Genomic DNA, 23,535 nt, shown 5'->3' on the forward strand with positions numbered 1-23,535 from the left:
CAGCAGTATCCCAAAGTTTAGGATTTCTATAGAATTTCTTCTCCACCTTTTCAGACTCTTTTGCTACTGTGTTTGTTTGTTTGTTTTACACTGCACTGCTTCTGGTTGTCTTCAGATTTATTGTCAGCGCTTGTAATGCCCAGATACATGTAAGTTGCTGCTCCTTTCTGCTTTCTTTTGCTGAACATCTTTATTTTACTCATAGGAAGGAACTACAAATCTTCCAGTTTGCAAACAGCTTGCAACACTTGTCAGGCTTCTAAGGATCTTTCAAAAAAAGACTTGATAATGCTATTCCTGCCATAGGAGCTGGAGGCCTCTATGCAGGAAAACTTCACAGAAATTATATCTCTGCTATGAAGGATTATTATCCTTTGCTAAGCTTTAGGTATTTGTGGAGTGCAACCATTTTAGCTTTCTGCATTTGTCTTTCATTCCTGAGGACCCTGCTACTATATTAGGGTATTTACTGTTGGTTTATAATGAGGTTTGCAAGCACTGGAAACTGGATGACTTTTTTTCAAGCTGTCACTTAAGGAAGTTTTCAACCAATTACACAACAAATTGAATAAAAACTACAATGATTTAAGAAACTAGAACTCCAGAAGAACTACTGATTTATTTCACCAGGAAAAATACACCAGGAAATAAAGCCATTACTTAATATATTTAAGTTAAATTAACTAATTTAGGTAAACAATTAGGTTGCAAAAAGGAAGTTATTAAATGAGATGGATATATATATAGGCTAGACCAGGGAGCAGGATACAATTCTCTGGATGTTTCTTTGGATACTATTCCAGAAATGTCTTAATATAGAGCATCAGATCCTACAATATAATCTTGCCAAGTAATTATATCCACAGATGAGGTTTTTCTGAGAGCAAATTGTTGGGGATTCTGACTTGGCTTTTTGAGGTATCAGTAGCTCCTAATATAATAAATAACCGAAATTGAGAGCTTTTTTAACGTAATATGAACCTACTCGGCACAGAGCATTCTGCAGTTCATGTTCAGTTTTGTTTTAGAGAAAGAAAATCCCAAACTATGCACAATAGTGCATTCCAGTTTCAAAGCTCTTAAATCTCTCTTACGCCCTCAGCTCTCTGTCTTTTCATCCCTCTTCCTCAAAGTCATTAATAAACACATCACTCATAGGCAGAAACTTAACATTCTAATTAATTGCTTCTCATTTTAGTGGCTGTATATACATAGATCTTTTATTTTTTTTTCCAGATGACTCTTACTCCAAATGAGTACAAAGGACACACTTTGTAGTCCCAACATGTGTGGTTTCCTCACACTGGGAAAGCCTGGACGGGAGCCGCCTGGCCCGGTGCCAACCCAAACCACCCTCAGCCTAAACACAGCACCGGCAAATGCTACTTTCTGACACTTCGCTGCTACCGGAGAGGATCCTTTAGCATTGAAAAATCCTCAGTGACTGAGATTTATACATAGCCTCGCACACAACTTCCTTCATCTCATCTCTTCCCTCCCCAAATGATTTTCCATCAGCCTGGCACAGCGGAACCAAAGAGAAACACTTGTGTGATGCCATCTAATGCTATGTGGGCATTCACCTGAGAGGATAAGTTTATAAAGTTGCTGAATGCCCATGGAGATATTGGAAATCAGCACACCAAGTTGCTTTGCAGAGCTTTTCAGTCAGTTTTAGTAGTTTGAATACATTTTTCCTCAGTGTTTCGTCTGAAAAGTTAAAAATTACCTTAATGAAGAAGTAAAAGTATTTGAACCTGCAGACAATCATTTCTTTAGTCCAGATATGCAAGTGGTTATGAGTTTTATTCCCTTTCTTCAGGTTACCACAGATATGTAGGCACACATTCTTGATTCAGCTTACCAAATGCAAATTTCCATTCCAATATGAAGTGAGTCTGCTCTACAATATCGATATTAAATGGCATTGTCTGATTGCACGCCAGTTCTCCTGGCTCAGCCTGAGTTCTGCCCATCCTGGAAAGCACAACATCCATAATGATCAGAGGTGGTTTGGCTAAAGGGAAAATGCTACCCGCTTGGAGGATCATGCAGGGTGCTCCTGCCTCCAGAAGGTTTTGAACTTATCAAACCCCACTGACCGTAACGGAAGGTGACAGCACTTAGCATCGCTCAGGAGGTAAGCAGCATCCCGCAGAAACAGGAATGTGCTTTTCACACAAACAAAATTTGTTTTCTACAGAAAGCCTCTGCCAGAAATCAATCTGTAGTCTGAAAATCTGCAATATGAATAATGCAGTTGTTAATGCAATATCCTGAGGAGGTGCTGGGTTTTGAGTAAGCTACTGAGAAGGCAGACACAGGTTAAGTGATTGATGAAGTGTCCTAGGGAATAGATTTCCTGAAATGCTCCAAATCTGAGTTTTTGGAGCACTACAGAAGTCAAAATAAGATATTCAGCCTGGTACTGTATTTCTTCTATATAACGACAACAAGTGTTGCGTTTAAACATGTAGGGCAAAATGTGTCTCCTGTAACACCTGCTGAGCTCCTGTGCTGCAGTTACATTAATTCAGGGTCAGTTATGTCTTCAGAGCTGACAGCAGAATACAGTAATTTAAAAGCTGCTTCTGCTGCCTAAAGAAAATATCACGCAAATTTAAATTTTCTTCACTACGTAGCATATCTGGAACAAGCAGCAAAACAGGTTTCATGTGTGTTCCTTTGCAAACATCTGTTTTTTCCACATAGAAGTCAACTGTGCTTATGAAAGCTTCCGTTCATCATGTCTGCTGGAAATGCTGAAGGCTAAATTTCCCTCTTATTATCTGGACTTAACACATTGTCACAGGACATGGGAAAGGGAGTACGGCAGATCCCAGTGGATGCTTCTCCTATCACTGGTAATTCTAAATATTAATACAAATGTTAACATCAAATTTCCACTAACCATTTTAGTACAATTTAAATCATCCAAATTGCACCTGCTCTGTTAAATCATAGAAGCATAGAATCAATCACAGAATCATAGAATCATAGAAGGTGTTGGGCTGGAACGACTTTTAAAGGTCATCTAGTCCAACCCCCCTGCCATGAGAAGACTCAGAGCTCCATCCAGCCTGACCTTGAATGCATCCAAGGATGGAGCCTCCACCACCTCTCTGGGCAACCTATTCCAATACTTCACCACCCTCATTGTAAATAACTTTTTTCTAATATCTAATCTAAATCTTCCCTGCTCTAGTTTAAAACTATTTTCCCTTGTCATGTCATTACACACCTTTGTGAACAGTCCCTCACCAGCTTTCACATAGGCCCCCTTCAGGTACTGGAAGACTGCCATAAGGTATACCCAGAGTCTTGTCTTCTCCAGTCTGAACAACTCCAACTCTCTCAGCCTGTAATCACAGTGATGTCAAGAGACAAGGAAAGAGCTGCCTTCAGTTTACCTTCTTTCAAATGCTTTTATTTAAGGAAGGTGACCATGACCAACAGAAATTAAGAAGCACTCTAAGCTGCATATTTGCCTGTTTACTCATATTTTGATGCTACTTTCATGCATCCCAGAGTTCCTCCATGTAGTTGACATCTTTCAGGACATTAGTCTCACAGGAGATCATACAGCATGAGAAATTCAATTGATGAAATATAATCTGTATAAGCACGGGAGATGAAATTATCAGATCCTGGTAGAGAGCATTGCACAATGAATCTGCCAGTTACACAAAACTGAACTTATGAGATGAACTCTGAGGAAAATAAACTGACCTTTTTTACATTTTTGTTTAAATCAACCAAGTTGAGCAGGAAGATGTGGTCTTTAGCCCCGATTAGCAGACGGCCCCTCTCCTCATCTAGCAGCAGGGTTCGAAAATCAAGCCCCTCTGTCGAGCCCAGGAATGGGATGCAGCTGTTTGAAAGCAGCAAGTCTGTGGGAACACGAAGAAAATCTTTATAATCAAAATGTTTACATATGACTCATCGGTGTCTTTTATAAATACATGCAACCAGCATGGAGTATGCCGGTGAGATAACTGCAGTCTAAGAGCATGTCTTTACAGGATCATAATACAGTTGCTCTTAACCTTGCTTTTTTTATTCTTTTGCTTTGAGGAGGGAGTTACTTCCAAATTGGGTAATATTTACTTTGATAAAACAATTTTCTGTATAAAATTTTCTTTAAATATTATGTCTATGACATAGAAGAATCACATTTTTCAACAAGAATTCTAAACAAAAAAGACATATATTTGCAAAATATGTGCTATACCTTTCCTTTGCTGCAAGAAAAGTAAGGTATGTTTACATCATCATACTCATGAATACATAACATCAGGGATCAATATCTCACCTATTTGGTGCTCTACATACAAAGCAGCAAATAAGGCAAATGCCAGCAAAGAATACTTAGGAATGGGAAAAAGTGGTTAGATATGGCAGATATCATAGGCTCAAAGCATGATTTCAGTCAGAAGGGACCTTCAAAGACCATCTAGTCCCACACCCCTGCCATGGATGGGGAGATCTTGAAGACACCCAATGGGGGGGCATCCACAACTTCTCTGGGCAACTTGTGGACTGTCTCACCACCTTCATTGTAAAAAAAATCTTATGTCCAATCTAAATTTATGCTCTTTCAGTTTAAAACCATTGCCCCTTGTCCTGTCACTATAGGACCTGGAAAAAAATCTGTCCATCTTTCCTATAAGATCCCTCTACAAAGTAAAACGCTGCAACATAGAGTAGCAGGGGACAAACATGTCCCTCCACCTGCTGTCCATGCTTCTTTTGGTGCAGACCAGGATGCAAATGGTTTTCTAGGCTGCAGACATACACTTCTGGCTCATATCCATTTTTTCATCCACCAGCATCCCAAGTTCTTCTGTATGGGGCAATTCTCAATATGCACATCATCCAGTGTGTATAGATATTGAGGATTACCTTGTCCCAAGTGCAAGACTTGGTCTTGTTGAACTTCACATGGTTTGCATGGGGCTCCTCTGCCAGCCTGCCAAGGGACCTTCAAGTATTTAGTCCAGCCAGATGAGGAATGACATCCCTTCCCTTAAGCATATCAACTGCAGCACTCAGCTTGGTGTCACCCACAGACTTTGTGGGGGTGCACTCCATCCCACTATCATAGAATCATAGAATCATAGAATAGTCAGGGTTGGAAGGGACCTTGAAGTTTATGTAGTTCCAACACTTCGCCATGGGCAGGGACATCCCCCACTAGATCAGGCTGCTCAGAGCCCCATCCAACTTGGTCTCAAAAACTTCCATGGACGGGGCTTCCCCCACCTCTCTGGGCAACGTGTTCCAGTGTCTCATCACCCCCATGGTGAAGAAATTCTTCCTAACGTCCAGTCTAAACCAATCCATCTCTAGCTTTAATCCATTCCCTCTAGTCTTATCACTATGTCACTGATAAAGATATTAAGTAGCATTAGTTCCAGTATGGACCCTCGGGGGATACCACTGGTTACTTGTTTCCACCTGGACATTAAGCTGTATATAAGGTTGAGAAGAACTGGAAGGAGGTAACAACCATAATGTGTATATAAAATTCGATATAAGGTTCAGTTCATGCATTGTTTAATATAAAGTTCTGGTGGCAGTATATACACTTGTTACAATTTTATTTACTATTATTTCAATTGAGAACTGAGATCTGAATCAACAACAATCAACTGCCTAGGAGACAGTACTGAAATGAAGGTAATATAGCGGCACATTAAGGGGAGCATCCAGTAGCAACATCTCTAAGATCCTGAGGTTTTTTCCTTTCCATACAGAGGTGGCAATGAGTTCCTGCACCCTTGCCCTCTCTGCAGAGGAAATTTTCCCTATTAAAAGCAGAAATTTGACACTTAGGTTTTATTGTAACTTAATAATGGCTTCCAATCTTTTTCAAAGGTAATTAAGAGAAACATGTTTCTCTATGAAAACCCATGCTCCTCCTGAAAAAAAGCTAGAAGCCTCTAAATTACAAATTCTGCAACCTTTTGTGGACATAATTCTGCATGAGGACACAAACAACATATAGAAAAGAGTACAATGAAAGCTTAGTCTTGTTTGGCAGTCATGAATTTGGGGAGAATGAACATAAACATGTGAATCAGCTCTTCCACAAGCATGCTCCCCAAACCAAACTATTCAGAAATTTATGGACAGAAAAGTAAGTTCTGTATTTAACTGAACATAAAATTTCAGGTATTTCTACCTCTCTAGCACTGGATGGACAATGTATCCCTCCTGCTAGAATCCTTCCTGGTAGCAAGGCTAGACTTATAGCACAAGCTATTTACCCTTCCTGATCATCATGAAAATCATGGCCAGTGTTTTGCAGAATACCTCCTGAACAAAATAAAGAGAAAAGAATAAAAAAAAAAAATCCAAACTTTTTTTCCATAAGGTCTCTCATAAAACATGTGACAGGCAAAATAAATATTAGTCTTATAGCTGTCTAATAAACAGCACTGTGGGAGAAAAATTTTATCATTATTAATCTGACTACCTGCTATATAATTATGACAATTACTTTTTGGCTCAGTCACTTCTACTTAAGCTCATGTGGTTTTGTCTGGCGCAATTCTGAATGTTGTTACTGTACAGTCTGAAAACAAATTGTCTTATATTGCAGCTCTTATTCCCCTAGGTGAGATTTATTTGGCAGTACTTCGAAAAAAGTCCTACTTGAGATTGAAAAATTAAATCCCATTAAGCACTACACTGCTTTACACCAGCACTGCTTTATTTTTTATGAAGACAAAGATGGCAGGGTTCTTTCTTTCTAAATTAGCCACACTTTAAAAGACCTGCTTATTTACTGACAGCAATATAACATAGGAATAACTTATGGTTAGTATGGTACTATAAAAATCTAAGTCCCATCCAAACCACTTCTTATGTTAGAGCTGGTTGATGAATAGCCTATCTGAAGAATAGTCAAGCCAGTGTAATAAATAAATACAAATTTTAAGAGTAAAAAGAAAAGCCCTGTAAAAACACAACCTCTGAAGATTAGCTCACTCCATTAGCATATTTTCACCCAACGAGAAATAAAGAGGCACTCCTCCTGACATTCGTTGTTACTGGGTTCTCTGATACAGGACAGCTACTTCCAGTGAAACTCTATTAATTTTTGTGTGTGACACATACATCTCTTCCTTAGACTTCATACTCTGTACAAACCTCTTCCCTTGTTTTTTTTGCCTGGAAATTCTTGGTACTGGATATGATGGAACTGTTTATTGGGAAAAGGTTCTCTGATGCTGATTACAGCACAGCAGGCATTTCTAGCTCCCTTGGGCTGCTCAAATTCTTCCCAGTTGATCTCTAAAATACTGTTTATCAGCTGAGCACTGCTGGAGCGAATAACTTCTGAGTAATTGTCTTTCCCTTCTCCACCCATGACATAAGAGCTGGCTGCATTACCAGATTATCTGATCTGTTGTATATAATAATAACTGTCTTATAAATTTTGCAGTCTAGTTTAAATCCCTGCTTAACAGTTCTATGTCCCAATTAGTAGAGAGGATGGAGGGAAGAACAGTAGAGAATCACAATAACTAGCAATGAGTCATTCCCAGGCATTAACATGAATAAACAGGAGAGAGGCATGAATTTCACAGGCTACTGTATTTCAGCAATCCATATCACCCTCTGTTTCTTTTAAATATCTGCTGATGACAAGCTTCCAGTCATACCACAGTGGTCGCCTGTGGGACATTTGTAATTAAGATGCAGAATATGAGGGAAAATTCCTTCTCATCTCCAGCCACAGGAATTAGATCTGAGTAAGCATAAATGATACTTTTGTGTAAATATTCTGAAGCACTTCCAGCACTTAGAGTCATGCAATCCATGGGCCTTTGCAAGTGTGCCACTTGCCAAAATAAGTAGACCTGATTCTCCACATACCTGAAAGAAGATGACTAAGACTGTTCTCCACTTCCTATTTCTTACTTACTTGGAAGGAAGAATCTCTGCAGTGACCATCTCAAAAGGACATTTGTGATCTATTGCTTAACACTTCTAGAATTTCTCAGTAAAGAACCACCTAGGACAGCTACAACAGGGAGGGAAGAAGTTGTCTCATGACTGAAACACCCAAATGGGAATGAGCCCTGCCTGGTGCCTTGTACAATCATTAATTTCACTGCATCATAAGGAAAACATCTGTGAAATTTTCCAGATTGAAATGACAGCATTGCACACTGATTTCTTACCGACACCAATGACTACACAATTTGGAAGTGGTGAAGAACCAGGTTTGGTCAGTTATTCACTAACTATTGAAAAAAGCTTGGAAATAAGACTCTGAACATGGCCTCTGATAAGATTAAAACTGAAATATGACCCAACAAAATTTCTCAAGTAAACATTAACAGAGAATTGATTAAATTGTGGCCAAATTAATCATTATTCACACATCTTAAAGCAAAACAATCCAGTCTTACGGGTGGAAATTGTCCTTCACAGTGAGATATATTTAATATTACCAAGGTTATTATACTAGAAAAATTTACTACAAAAAGCACATTTGTCCAATGGTTTTCAAGCTCAGAGCTTAGAGAAAGCTGTTGATTTGGATCACTACATCTCTGTAGGCATGCTGATATAGAAACAGCATTCTCACAATGTACAGAAACAAAGTTAGTTACAGAGATGTTCAGCACTCAGTTTATACTACATATTTGCTGTTTTACTGAAAATCAAGTAATTTTTCCAGTCTAGTGATTAAATGAATATTCACCAAACTCCCTTTCTGAGTTAATATTTCACTGTCGAGTGGTAGAAGCTGGAATATTCACCAAACTCCCTTTCTAGGTTAATATTTCACTGCTGAGTGGTAGAAGCTGAAATAGCTTCTGGTTTTTACTCATTTAGAAAAGCATCTCAGTGGACTTGGCTCACAACGGCACAATCACCACATACTTGTATCACTGCCCGCAGTAGAGCCACGGCATAAAGGCTTCAGTGCAAAAAAAAATATATGATAATATACATTTACATTTAGACAACGTATTTAGGCTTCTTAGCCTCAAGTCACACATGTGGTGACCATGCTGCCATTCCTCAACTCCAGCATGATGCAAGCATGTAGCAACTGGAACCACCTGGCTGAGTGTCAAAACTGTTTTTGTGGCCAGTCACAGGCATTTTTGTAATGACAGGCCATACCTAAATTGGCACAAAGGGAACTCCTCAACCTGTTTCAAAACAGCTATGTCTAATGACACCTTTGAAGGACTCTGAATTTAAAGGCTGTATATGTATAATTCTATAATTTTCATATATAGTAAAAAACATACGTCACATAATTTTTCTCTAGATAGGAGCGAGTCCTTTCATGTGCTGGAAAATAAATCGAGACAATTTCCATGGGTATTGTATGAATCCTCAACTAAATTTTTGGGATAAAGAAACATCCATATGACATGGTTACAGCAATTTATTTAATTCCTAAAGTATTCTGAGCTTAAAAGATCCAATTGACCCCAGATGTATTTGTATGAAGGCAAAGAGAATAGTGCCAGTCTATCGACAATCTCTATTACATATTGCAAGAAGAAAGTTATATTTTGTTTAGCTGCATCTCACCATGGGCAATGATCATTTGCTGTACATATCATGTGGCTCTCATTGTTATACAATGAATTTTATTTGGCCTGGAGGAAAATGTCATATTCATGGCACAGCATATCCAGAAGGATATAGTTTACTGGAAACAGAGAAAATTCGATTTCTTGTTGGCACAGTATTGTGTCGACATCTTGGTTCTCCCTCTGAGTAGTCCCGAGAATCACCTTGTATTCCACCAAATATTTGGGGATTTTGGGTCTGAATTGTTCTCCAGGAAGGTATTACAGCCTAGGAAGGTGATACTGGAAAGAGCTTTTTCAAAGACTGCTCCAAAATTCAGGAACAGTCTGCTGCAGGATTTAAGGTATTTCAGGGCATTTTCCCTTTGACCTTCAGGCACTCCTAGGGGCATGCTCAGCAACCAGCAAACTTAACATTTCCCACATCTCTGTGTGCAAATACTTAATGATAGACATCAAATTTGCCAGCATTTTACAACCCAGAAAACCCATAAGTAATTAAAGTAGCTCCATTAAGCACTATGCTTCTCAAACTGTCTCTGCTCACTGCAGGGGGGTTGGACGAGATGACCTTTAAAAGTCCTTTCCAATCCAAAGCATTCTAGGATTCTATGATTACAGATAATGGTAACCAAGCAATAGGTCTCTCTGTGCAGTGCCATGAAGACATTTTTTACATCTTTCATCAGAAGGGACAGATCACCTTTTCTTCAGATAACCTTCTCAATGGCTACTCCACCCATAAAGAGGAAAAAAATAAAAATAAAAGTATCTCATTTTGTGGGGCCTGATTCTCTCCATTAGTAAAGCTCACTTGAAAGGACATGCTTCTGCAAGATCAGAATTGGGACTGCTGCAGATTTTTTAGTTCATTTATTTCAGAGCTGGAGGTTACAATCAATCTACAGTCCTGTCTCTGTCTGACTCAGTGTTTTTTAAATCTGCAAAAACGGTAATATAATAACACAAAAGAAGCAGGTGCTTTCTACCAAAAATACACCCATTTAAAGTATGAACTAAAAAATTCTCGCTTATAGTTATGGAAGTGTATTATACTTGTGTTTTAACTGTAAATAAATTTGACTAGTGAACCAGCTGCACAAATAACTTGTAAAGTGTTATTATTGCAGAGGTGATTAAAAGCTGCCTTGTGACTTCATGTTATTGGGGAAAAAATGCAAAGGCTCAATTCACAAACTTTACAGAGCCAAACTAAATAATTAATTTTATACAGCAAAACTGAAAATATATGAGCGAAACATTTATTTTTCTGAAGAAGATCTAAGACCATGGAGTTGCACAGGTTCCCTTTTCCTAACTAGTTTATCTTTCTTGCAAAACTGCCAAAGTAAGCAAACTCACTGTTGTTTCCAAGGCAAAGTTATATCACCTTTTCTTTTAAAGTGATACTGTGCATATTTAAAGAGTATACCCTACAAAAGTAATTCAATATAAATTATTGGCAAGCAGATGAGCTTTGGTAATGTGTAGATAACCGTTGGCACGTCATCACACATACCTTGTCCCATTAAAAATGCCTGACAATTTGCTAGACTCAAATACTCAAATCTCATTTTCAAATGAAAGGCAGAACAGAAAACAATAGAATTATCACCTCTATTTCCCCATTTTCAACTGTTAGAATTGAACTTCCCTTTTTCTCTTCACCTCTCACAAATCCTCAGCCTGTGTAGTGGGTAAATAATTTGAGTCATTTGATTGAATCTGATTTCTTACACTTCCATCTTCAAATTCACACCGAAGTATCCTAATGGTAAGAGAGCAGTGGTATTATTCTCTAAGAACATAAGACTTTTTCCTTATATCTAGAATTAATTTTTAGGCCATTATTGAAGGCAGAGGCCAGTTTTCTTCTTGACCACATAGAAGAGGAACCGTCAACTTAACTAGTCCAAGCTCTAGCCCTGTCTTTTTAAATTTTCTTCCAGTGACTTCAGTGTCAAGGAGCTGAAATAAAACCTCTGCCTTATTCTGAGGGCAATGGCTTATAAACTCACCTATTCCTAAAGCCACTCTGAAAACCCACATTACTTGATCCATAGTGGCAAATAATTTACGAGTTTAGTGACCTTGGGAAAAGACAGCTTTAAATGAATTCTCTTTAGTTAGAATTGCAATTCTTAGATATTTTGCAGCAACTCAAAGTCCTTCATGCTCTGGTTAACTGTTCCCATCTCTTGTCCTTCCTAAACTACCAGCCAGGCAAATACATAGAAAGTAAAAGACTGATGATAGTCTTCAGATGGAAATGGCAAAATCCTTTTTGGCTCATTTGGAAAAGCTGAGTTAAACTGATTGTGAATCAGTTTTACTGCTCCAAATAAAATACGCTGACAATAGCATGAAAACTACCTCAGGAATCATTAATTTGCATCAATGAACACACTTCACTCTGCAGCAGTGGAGACCCTCTTTCCTGCTTGGATAGAGACACGCATTGCTGCGTTTTGCAAGTATGTCCAGGTGCTAAAAATGCAACACTGTGATCATACTTAGCACTTTAAAACACACAGCTCTTCTTTTGTCCAAGTCTGGTTCATAAAATTATATGCAGTCGTATCCCTCCTTTCAAAACAAATTACTGTCATTACTTGCCTTCAGAATAGTACCAAGCTTTCATTTCAGACTTTACTTTCTTCAGAGTGACGCAAAAATGGGTAAAGTATTTTCAGTCACCTGTACCTGCAATTTTCAAGTAACTGCATCTTCAGAGAAATTTCTCTGGAGATGCACCAGCACCCTGAGGACAGACAGAGGAGATCTTTGCTACATCTTATAGCCCACATATTTGTGGGCTGGTAAAACAACAGCAGGTTGTGCTATTTCTTCCAGTCATCCCGTCTGGTGGCAGCTGTACAGAACATGCCATATTTTTTAATTCTTGCTCAGTTTTTCCTCTGTCAATGAAATTCCAGCCTTAGCAAATAAGGTAAGTGGACCTTGTTTCACACTTTGAACAAATGGGAGTTTTGTTGTGGTTTACATTGTCCAGGATTTAAACCTGAGGTATAATTGGCTCAGTAGCTGCTCTGACACTACTGATAAATGCTGATAGATCTCTTAGGGAGTCTGACTCGCTTTACTCAGACCTGCTTTCTCAGACTGCATCTGAGGTCAGTACTTGCTCCACCGAGCCTACAGCTGTTATATATGTAAGATACTGATTTTAAAATGGTCAGATATCTTAATCATACTTTAACATTTTTCTCACCAGATCCAAGTGTATTTGTCAGCTTCCTAATGAGAATACTGTTCAAAGTAGATAAAGCTTTCATGCTAAAAGATGAGAGACCTTGAACTGCAGTGGCATGAACAACTGTTGTAATAACAGTGTCAGATAGTATTGGCCTGGAAAACACATTAATATTGATAGTAAAAGGCTTAGGAGAGATACACAGCAGCAGGAGCTATTCCTGAAGAAGGTGAGTTGACAGTACAAAGGCAAGTTAATGCCAGACAGATTTACTTGCTCAGTAACTTCATTATTGTCCCTGTTTTCAAGACTTAAAAGAACAGCTCTCAGACAGAAAAAAATGCAGAGTTGTTGCCTATCATTGGTATTATTGAAAACTATTTGCAATTTTCATACTAGTGAGATCATATACTACACACCAGTTATAGCCAGTGTCTGTGAGCAACACAGACTTTTATGGAAGCATTCAGTAGTGTTCATCCCTACCTTCCCCATGTACGCTTCCCCTTCTGCATGTTCCAGACACACACACCCCACTTGTTACCTTGAGACCCAGAGCCAGACTCTCAGTTTAATCACTGAGACCTGCAATAATTTTATCACCTGAGAATCTAGCCCTGAGTTTATCGCCAGAAGCCATGGGGGCCGTTCTTCTCACTGAGCCCATGCATTGGACCAGAGCCCACACAAACCATATAGTCAGCATGTAAAGCTAAAAAGGATGCAGAGACGAAGATCTAACTACTAATAGCACGTCTTTGCCAAAGGGGCCAATAAGAGCTGGAGCTGGTGCAAGTGAAAGGGCAGGTCCATGCATCTGGGAGCAGGTGAGGGAGGAAAGAAATAGATATATGTGTTCGGGGAGAAGGGAGCAGAGAAGGAGATTTCCTCCTTCTAGAAGCAGCACACTGTTATATCAGCTCAGCTGCCATCTAACCACCATCTGAGAGAGCGTATAGGATCTCTTAAGTGCTGATGATCCTTCACTGCCCTTCCCACAGTCTCCCTGAGGCAAAGGACATTTCTTCACAACTGGCCTTGAAAAGCTCTTCTGGTTTCTTGACTCCACCAAGACAGGTCCAGATGGATAAGGAGGCAGAGCAGATATAGTAAAGGAGGTGAAACCAGGTCTGGAAAACAGTAACCAGCTCATCAGCGTGACCTGTTACCCAGACAGCAAAGGAGGCATTTGGCAGGGCTGAGGGGGCTGCAGTGGGAGGAGAGCCTGCACAGGAAAGGAGGCGAAGGGCAGGGACCTCTGTGAGCAGATTTACCTGTCAGTGGAACAGATATTTCCGCTGTTGGCAACAAACCTGCTTTAGGAGGTTCCGGCTTGCTTTCCCCACATGTAACTGCTTGTTCCTGTCTCCGCAGGGGGGTTCCCGCTCTGACGTGGGCCAGATAATCTTACTTTCCCATGGTCTGAATGAGGAACGAGAATTTTATACTGACAGTTGGGACATTAATATTTCAGTTGTTTCTACCATCTTGGCTTCTGGTTGAGTTCACAGGACAAAATTAATAGCCCTCTCTGAAATTACTACAGAAATGCAGCACAGAGATGCAATTGCTATAGGCAAGCACTGTTTAAGTCACTTAGTCATTATCTGGAGCAGCTGAACAGGATGAACACTGTCTGAGAAAATGAAGGACTATTTTCAGGAAACTTAAAATATTTTTTTCTTTATACTTTTTCCAGATACATTTTATTTGATTAAAAAGCAATTGTAACAAGGCAACTCAATTGGCTAATGTGGAAGTAGGTTTTCAAAATAGTATTACACTGGTAATAGTTAAGGACCTCTTCCAGCAATGAAAATAAAATCAATTCATATATAATAGCTTGAACTCTCATAGAGTTCTCCTACAGCAAAGTAAAATATAAGTTGTACTTTCTGATACTGGCAGGAGTTAAGTTCTTAGGAAGCCATTAAAAATAGAGGTCGTTGCATTAACTGCCTTATAAGTTAGTTGTTTGTGCTGGAGTTGTGTCTAGCAACTTCTATCAGGTCCAGAGACCCATCTGCAGATGTGCAGGTGGACCCAACACCTGCCTTGTAGACTTAGCCAACACTGCAACAGGACCATAGTAACTAACCATGTGGACCATCATATTACCTCTTGTCAATCATTGGTATACAGTCATAGGCTGTTATTTAATACTGGGATGGGGGTGAAATTTTTATTATTCATATTTACATTTATTTATCCATTTTGGGGAACCAGCTGGTGTAATATAGACTTGTTCTGTTACACATTTAGTAAAAAATATTTTTCAAAGAAATCCAGGGATTGCATAGTTTTCCCAAAGTTGCCAGAGAAGTTGAACATAGTATTTCAATGTCTTCAGTAACCTCTTAGCTGTCAAACTCTGTGGTACAACACAACATACTTATCTGGGACATCCAGGATTTGAATCACAAAGGAGAATACCCATTTTCCTGACTTAGTGGAGAAAAAGCAGCTTTGTCACTCCCATCCTTGCCTAAATGTCTCTCTTAACCAGAGCTAGTCGATCCCTCTGACTCCTCTGATAGCGCTCTGGTGTGACAAAAGAAATTTTGTCTCTGCCTCTTTCTACTATCTGTGTATTTATCTCCAAAGGACTCTGACTACAGAGCAGACCTCTCTGCAACCCTCACCCTGTCTTTGAGGAACTTGTCTATAAATGGAACAGCAGAAGTGGGAAGGGAGGAAAGGGAAATAGGATGTGACTCGAGGACCTGCGCTGCAACCACAGATGTCCACCATAGGCACACATTGACGTCAAGAGGATCATGCCCTCAAATTAGGGCATAGAGAGAGAACAAGGTTGGGATCTTTGAAACCACTCAGGACTGGGTTTGCTTTGCCAATGTCTTGAGTAAAAGTGCAATTAGACAAATATTTCTGAAAGTATCCTCGTCGAAGCTGATGCCACTGATCATGTGTCTTCCCCACATTCTTCTTCTAGGGAAGCAGTTTTCAGCGTTGTCGCATCCTCCTTTTTACAAGGGACCACTCATTCTTCCCAAAGACTTACTCTTTTGTTTTTTTGTCTCATCTTCTGAGATTTAATCAAGTGAACCTTCAGCAGAATAGTTTGGTATTTTGTGAACACAATTCTTTTTTTATCCAGTTGAAGCCCTTTTGTGATCACAAAAAAAAGAAAACTGTTGTGAGCTATAGGCTGTTTACACTGTTGAGAGGTTGATACGGGTCAGTTCTCTAAGGTTATTCTTAGTTCAACTGCTATGTAAACTGTTGATGTCACTGACTGGAGGCTGCTCTCCAGGACATTATATATATGATAATTATATGACAGAAAATGCAACATATAGTTGGATCTGACCTCCAAGTTCACTAGTTTAAAAAAGGAAAAAAATGTCTTTAAGAACCTTGATGTTTTTCTTGTTACTGAAACATAATAAAACCCTTAAAGTTTACACTCAGCCTACAGCATATATAATAGGTTTTCCTCGCATGGACAGCAATGTCCATCTATCTTCAGTGTATGGCACATTTTTAAATCTCAATGTTCGCTGCTTCCAGAGAGCATTTTTGAGACAAAACAGGCAAAATCTATTTACATCACTCTGTAACCCGATATAGATTTTTTCCAGAAATCATGAATCATCAAAACTTAATTAAACAACAAACAAGGGATTCAAGAAAAGCAGCACTTCCTCATTCAGCACATTTTCCTTGATCTTCATCATCATTCAGAGTTACAGCTGCTGATATTACCACAAAAGCATGCTTTTACTGATTCGTCTTCCTCTTCCTTCCACAGCTGCAGAAATGCAAGCTCATTTTTAGGCTTTTTATGTACATTGCCAGTTTACCATTCCAATCATTCATATTTGTGCAACACCCCCATCATGGTACTGGGATTACCACAACGTCACAGTTTAAATGAGGCTTGTGGAGCTATAGAATTGAAACTATATTTTGTATGCATAACTAAACGGATACATGACATGGAAATAAACCAGCTCTACTGAAATAGAACAAATTAACTGCTCTGATGCAACAGTTAAGCATCCTGTGATTTATAAAATGAAACATGTTTAAAGCAAAATTTGTTTTAGAAAACAGGATGTGCAATATTGTAAAGTAGCATGTTCAAAGGATCATTTTTAGAATATTAAGGAAATGTACTAATCCAATCAAGTTCTCAAAAGAATTCCTGGCACCAAAATGTTATCCTCTGCTTTCTTTTCCATGATCTTGTAAGAATGGATCACTCAGGGGGAAGAAAATCATGTATGCAGAACACTGCATGAAGCTAAACAATTCTTAGATATAGTTAATTTCCATGAGGAGATGATGTTTTAGCATGGTCATCTTTCACCAGAGGAGACACAACTGCATCTCTTTAGTTCACTTATTTAAGATGAAGAAAGTGAGGAGCAGAAATTCAAGCCTGCTTTTATTTACTTCAGTGACAAAATTCTTGCCATGACTTTAGCAGGAGTGAGGACGCATCTTCATTCAATGTGAAGGAGGAAAATATCAACTAAGAATAGTGCTCTTGTTTATTAGATTTAAATTACTGCCATAGCTGTTTATAAGAGAGTTAAGTAAATCCTGTTTTAAAAGCCAAAGCTTGCCTTCACTCTTGCCTTTTCCTACTCTATAGGAAAAATTTCTTCACTAGGAGGATTGTCAAGCACTGGAACAGGCTGTCCAAGGAAGTGGTGGAGTCACCATCCCTGGAGGTATTTAAAAGACGTGGACATGTGGTGCTTAAGAACATGATCTCGTGGTAGAATTGACATTGCTAGGTTAATGGTTTGACTCAAGGATCTTAAAGGTCTTTTCCAACTTAAATGATTCTATCATTCTTTGAGTGCACAGACTACTTCAGGATGTCCATGAAAAGCAACAAAATAAAGTCAATCTATAGTCTTAAGTTTGCAGTAAAGAGTCTGGATTTCTACTGGAAAATTTTAGAAGGGCCATAAATTCAAAGAGATCTAATTTTTTTATGTTTTTTTTTTCCTAAATGGCAATCAACCTTTTGGTCTAGTTATTCTCTGTCTCTCCCTATAAAGTAAAACCTAGAAATGCACACATAAAATCAGTATAAATGTACCAGCCAATAATTTCACAAAGACTACTACCCAAAATATAGCTAGAAATAAGACTATTTACATAACTTGAATTAAGCAACATTCATATGTATGAATTACAGCACAAGTCCTCCCCTTCTTCAGTAATGGAACTGATGACAAACTGTAAATGGAAGTATTGAATGAAACCGAGATACAAACATCTTCTGCTTTTGCTGTAGAGGCAGAAATAAGGATGTTAAATGAGGTAGCAAAGAGTAATATTAGGGAAGCTGAACGTCACTTTCATGCTTGTGGAGTTCTGCAGTTTGAATTACAATCACAGGGTAACTCTGCACACGTAAGAATGAATGATAAATATCCATTGTTGCTCTGAGACTGAATGTAGTGTTATACAATGACTATTAAAATCCAGACTATTACTCAAAAAACAGGCCCTAGTTTTGTAAATATGGTAGTCTTCTATTAGAAGACAGATTGTTTACCTTCTCCTAATATTAAAGCTATAACATAATAATAAAACTCGTAAAACTTGTGTCTAAGAGATATAGGTTAATTAAGGTCTATGAATGAGAAGCATCATGAGAACAGTGATAATTTCTGGGATATAAGTAACATGTGCCAATATGTAAAAAATAAAGTATATGAAGAATATAGAAATATAGAAATATTTATAGACTATAAATGAAGAATATAGAAATAAGTATTGAAGAATTATTCCATTAATGAATAGAGGAAAATACGTGAACAAAGGATGAGGTGTGTAATTAAAGATCATAGTGTATTATATTAACAGAGACAGAGTATACATGACTTTTCCTCTGTGTTACAAGATATTTTAAATTACTTGTGTGCATTTCTACTTTCATGTGTGTATGATTTTTTAGAATTGGTAGAAAAAACAAAGTCCATCATACGGTATCATGTTGATACCCAAATCATTCACTAGGCTATCGGTATCTTAACATTTTGAACATATATTTCCACCCTTTAAGCTGTCTCGCAGAAGATGAAAACCTCTAACTGCCACGCAGACACGCTCTAAAATTTTAATTGCTGTCTGAAGGCACAGGCCTTGTGACACCCTATGTTTTACTAAAGCACTCTTAGACACTTCTTTTAGCTACTCCACCCTGCTCCTTCTCCCTCTCCCTCTATCCACCACTGACTTCTTTCATTCTCTCTCAATTTTCTCCTTTTCCGAGCTCCCTCTTCTCCTTTGTCTCTTTTTGTCCCCTACACTTCTTCATCGTCAGCATTCATCACTTGGCATTCCCTTTTTTCTCCTTACTGTCAGGGCATGAGAAGAAGCAGTTTCCAGCAGTTTCCAGGTGTGCTGGGCTGCAGCTGAGAGATGAGTAACTGCAGGGGCAAGTCCTGCTTGCTTCCAGCTCTTCTGCCTGAGGAAACACTTAGTCGTTCTGGGAAGATGGAGCTATGCCACCCCATAAGCACAATGCACCTAGAGAATGATGAAGCCTTCCCTTCAATGACCACATCTTTAGCAGCCAGATGAACACACATGTGTGACCAGGTTTTCAGAGCTTCCCAACGTGGCCACTTTGGTCAGTTTTCCACAAAGAAGGAAAACCGCCCTATATTAGCCTCTTCATGGTATTTTAAGTCTTAATTCTAAAGAATGGCGATGTCAAGACTTGTCAATGACATAGCTGTAACATTTTTATGAGAACTGGCAAGACAGTTCATTTCTCCTACACCATTTTCTCAGAAGCCTTGGAGTTATTTTGGCTGGAGTACTCGGTGGTGAGGGAAGGTAGGCTTAATTCAGACAACTATATTAAATAGTCAAGACATCTTGCATGCTGTTATCAATAAGAAAAACACAATTCAGTTATGACAAGCACTACCTTCACCATTTACAATGCAAATGTGTGAAAATAAAGCACTGTTTTTTTCTTGTTCCCCGTGGAAAAAGAAAAATACACACCACCACTACCCTCTCTCCTCCCAGAAAAACAAGAAAAGGCTCAATAAAGTTGGATAATTTTCTTTCCTTTGGCTTTTCAGTTCACTCACCTCTCTACAAATTCAGATTTATGTGCCATTTTTATCTGTTGTTGCTTTTTTTTCCCCTACAGGGATATAGGTGGATAAGTTTGGATAGGAAACTGTATCCCTCAAGCCAAACTGAAAGGTTTATAAAGTTGCTAATAAAAGTTTGGGTCAGGGCCTAAATATCAATCATCTGCTCATTGTCTTTTTAAACGAGCTCAGGCATTTTCCCAACCACTCCCTGCAGGTCTCTGCCACTATTTTAATCTACGATTTCAGCGAATTATTTTTTTTCCTGTGTTGACCTCAATAATTTTTTTCTCTCCCCCTCCTTACCTGCCAAATGCATCATCAGGATTTTGCCAAAGGCTAGGTGCTTTTGAAGTCAGGAGGAATTCACTAATTGCAAGCGTCAAATCCACAATAAATGCCAACACCATATGTTATATGCTGCTTTTGGGAATTATCTCAAAAGGCCTAGCTGTGAGATATCTGCATATATGTTGAGGGGGTTTATTGCTAACTTTCATAACTCATGTCAGGTCTTTCAGTTTCTGTGTTCATTGGCTTAAGTGAGTGCAACTGTTCCCTGAATTTATAAAAATGTTGTCAAGATCCCTTGATCTCTCTTCCTCTGTCTCTCTCGCACAAACACATCCAAACACACACATACACAGGGGGATAGCACACACAGTGGCTTACAAATCTAACAAAAGAGAAGCTGGTAAATAAACAGCGTGTCATTGCGCTTATTCAATAAATTCCTGCGTGTGTTAAACTCATGATAAATATATCATAAGCTCTGATGAAGGCTTTATAGCCTCCTGTCCCATCACACCATCCTCAGTGTAATTCTGTAACGCGTACTAAAGCCTAGTTTTGAAAAAGTGAGAGCAGAATTAGCTCCCATATGGGCAGAGTGCTGACAAAACTGAAAAATAGCTAACTGGAGAGCATTTGCTTTAGCTAAAGAAGACAATATCAAAGTGACGTGTCTCTGTGCCTTCTAAAAACTGTGGAAATATACTGTACAGTTAAAACAAGAAGAAACCTATCTTCTTTCAGAATTTATCTAATAAAGAATTAAAAAATTAATTTTTGTTTAAATCCCTTATCCTGTAACATTCTCAACAAGTACATGTAAGGTTAAGAAAGTCCTCAGAAAAACACGCTTTTGTGATTCAAATAGGTAAGAAGAAAGAAAACAACATTTCAAGAGTTTTACATGTCAGCTTGGTGATAGAGAAAAAATAACATCGCAAAATAAAATCACTGCCATTTAAAACACTTGGAGTAGGTCTCTCCTCTTAGAATGGTGTGTCCTCTATGTCCTATGTCATCCCCACCAGTCACATGGGAATGTCTCCAACGGTGCTAGAAGCATATGTCTAAGCAATGACTCTTTCCTAATTAATGTATGGTATATTAATGTCCTCTAGGAGCAAACTGAAATAGTAATTTTAAAAGGCACTGTGGCTACGCAGAGTTCATTAATCTTTAAGGCTTCTGTCACGTTTCTGGAAATTGCAGGGACAACTGCATTTCATTTTCCTGATTAATAATACAAATGAACTGCTGGCAACATCACATCAAAACAAAAGTGGCAGAAATCAGAAAAAGTGCTGAAAAGTTTACCTTTATAGGAAAGCTTAAGTCTTGGAATAGTTTGTTTTGACGTTCCAGTGACTGGAAGGAACAGCATCACTAAAGATAACAGGCTGCAGGCATGTGGTACTTGGGAAGGTCTCATTCTGCTCTCTTCTGTATCTTCTTTAGCACTATGGTGAAATATGTTCCCGCTTTTCAAACAATCCAAATTTAATCTGGAAGTAAAAATAAAACATCTGTAGAAATTTTTGCATTATTGCATAAATAATAATAATGAAAGCAAGCCAAACCTATCTCAAAAGAGTAGTTCATTTAACACATTGCTACAAAAGTATTTTTTTCCTCTAGTATAAATCAAAATGATGTAAATCTGCTTCTTTAATACTACATTTACACACTCACAGGTTGGAAAAATATGTAAACTTTTCAAACACCAATGTCTAGCATAACTAAAGTTTAAGCACAAATTAAATTACTACCACATCCATGAAAAGAACATTTCCTATTCCAAAGTGGCCATGCAACTCACTAGTTCATACCCCTCCATTGGATATCTTAATGTTTTATAACTCTTTCTTTATCTCGGTACAACAGCTATAGTATGTTTATGCTATGACTAGAATAAACTGTAATATCTCGGATACCATGGACATAAAGCTAAGTTAACAGTGAGTACATACCCATCATAAACTTTCATAAATAAACTAAGAAAACTGGATAGAACAAGCAGTCGTGTTTAGTTTTAATAGAGAAAAAAGTCAATTCAGCTGATGGATTTAAATGTGCTTTCAGTATGATATTTCCAGCAGAATAACTGCTTCGATTCACCCACCAAAATGTCCTGTAAACTTTAATGAGTGGTTCATGCTGAGGTCAGTAGGCTGATACAGGACTTTGTTAGCACAGTGTGCAACTAAGCCAGCTTTGCAATACTTTTCACTTAATAGCAATCATTCATATTACATACATCTTAAACTGTTTTACAAATGACAGCAATCATCACTATCCTTGTTTTGCCTATGCAAAAATGGAATCATAAAACTCCAGTGAACCTGCTTCCTCAAGGTCATTCTGCTACCCCAATAGTTGAACAGAAAGCAGCAGCAAGTCCTGGTGTCCTGTTTATACCCAGTTAAAAGCGATCAGTTTTGCCCAGTAACTCCCCTTTTGCATATGAAATTATTTGAAATGACATCCTGAGGTCTGAAGTCAGAATCAGATGGTTATTAAATCACACAGAGAGAGTGAGACCAGATCCTTCCCCTGCAAGTGCATGATACCAGAGGTCAAGGGAGATAGTTCATGAAATGACAAATGTCAGTGTTTGAGCAACGCTCTAAATCAAGACGTAAGGAAATGTTATGGTTAGCAGTGAGATTAAAGGCTCCTGACTTGCCATGAAAATTCTTTTCTGAAAAGTACTGAAACCGTCTGATTAAAGGAGTAATCTTAGTGCCCACATCCGCCAGCACTTTCACGGACATCACAGGAAAGGCTTCCTAGGAGCTCATGAGAGATGCTGTACAGCTCATGGCCCCGGAGCCTCTCCATCAGTCTGGGATGTGAGCTCCCTGCAGCCCTGGGGCCAGAGCAGCTCTGCCAGCTGTGGAAGCATCCAGAAGCAACTTAAGCACCTCATGATGGAGGCAGCATATTCTTCCTGGCATGAAGGGTCTGGGAAGAGGACCTCTTCAGTATTTTCTGCCAGAGGAAATCTCTCTCAGATAAAGCTGGGGCTTTCTGAGGATCCAGACCTTTTGTCAATAGCCAAAGACCAGGGAGTATGCAGGAAGGGCGTGACAGGGAAAAAGAGAGAGGGAAACAATTTGTAAAATGCCTGAAGCATCCTTCCTATTGCAGAACATTGAGCTTCTTTCTTCTCAATCCCTGCCTCAACACTCACATTCAGTGTCTGAACACACCACTTCTGGCCAAGTGCCACTACATCTTCAGGGAATGACACAGAAAGAAAACAAAACAAACATGAAGTGCCTCTGGATCATCTTTCCCTTCCTTTTATTAGAGTATAGGGTCCTGAGAGAAGGCCCTTGCTTCTTCCATGGTTATATATCTGTTT

General features: G+C 38.7%; 1 protein-coding gene across 1 annotated transcript in view; it reads right to left on the reverse strand.

Moving 5' to 3' along the window:
• The window catches only part of SEMA3D (sema domain, immunoglobulin domain (Ig), short basic domain, secreted, (semaphorin) 3D), a 93,034-nt gene extending 71,364 nt beyond the window's left edge, over window positions 1–21,670 (reverse strand). The window contains exons 1-2 of the mRNA XM_009872480.1: window positions 21,486–21,670; window positions 3,730–3,890 (exon numbers count right to left, since the gene is read on the reverse strand). Of these exons, the coding sequence (XP_009870782.1) occupies window positions 3,730–3,890; window positions 21,486–21,600 (276 nt within the window). The 5' untranslated portion in view covers window positions 21,601–21,670. The remainder of the gene's footprint in view (window positions 1–3,729; window positions 3,891–21,485) is intronic.
• Between the last annotated feature and the right edge of the window lie 1,865 nt (window positions 21,671–23,535).

The sequence above is a fragment of the Apaloderma vittatum genome, unplaced genomic scaffold, assembly GCF_000703405.1.
Source record: "Apaloderma vittatum isolate BGI_N311 unplaced genomic scaffold, ASM70340v1 scaffold3697, whole genome shotgun sequence".
NCBI classification, from domain to species: Eukaryota; Metazoa; Chordata; class Aves; order Trogoniformes; family Trogonidae; genus Apaloderma; species Apaloderma vittatum.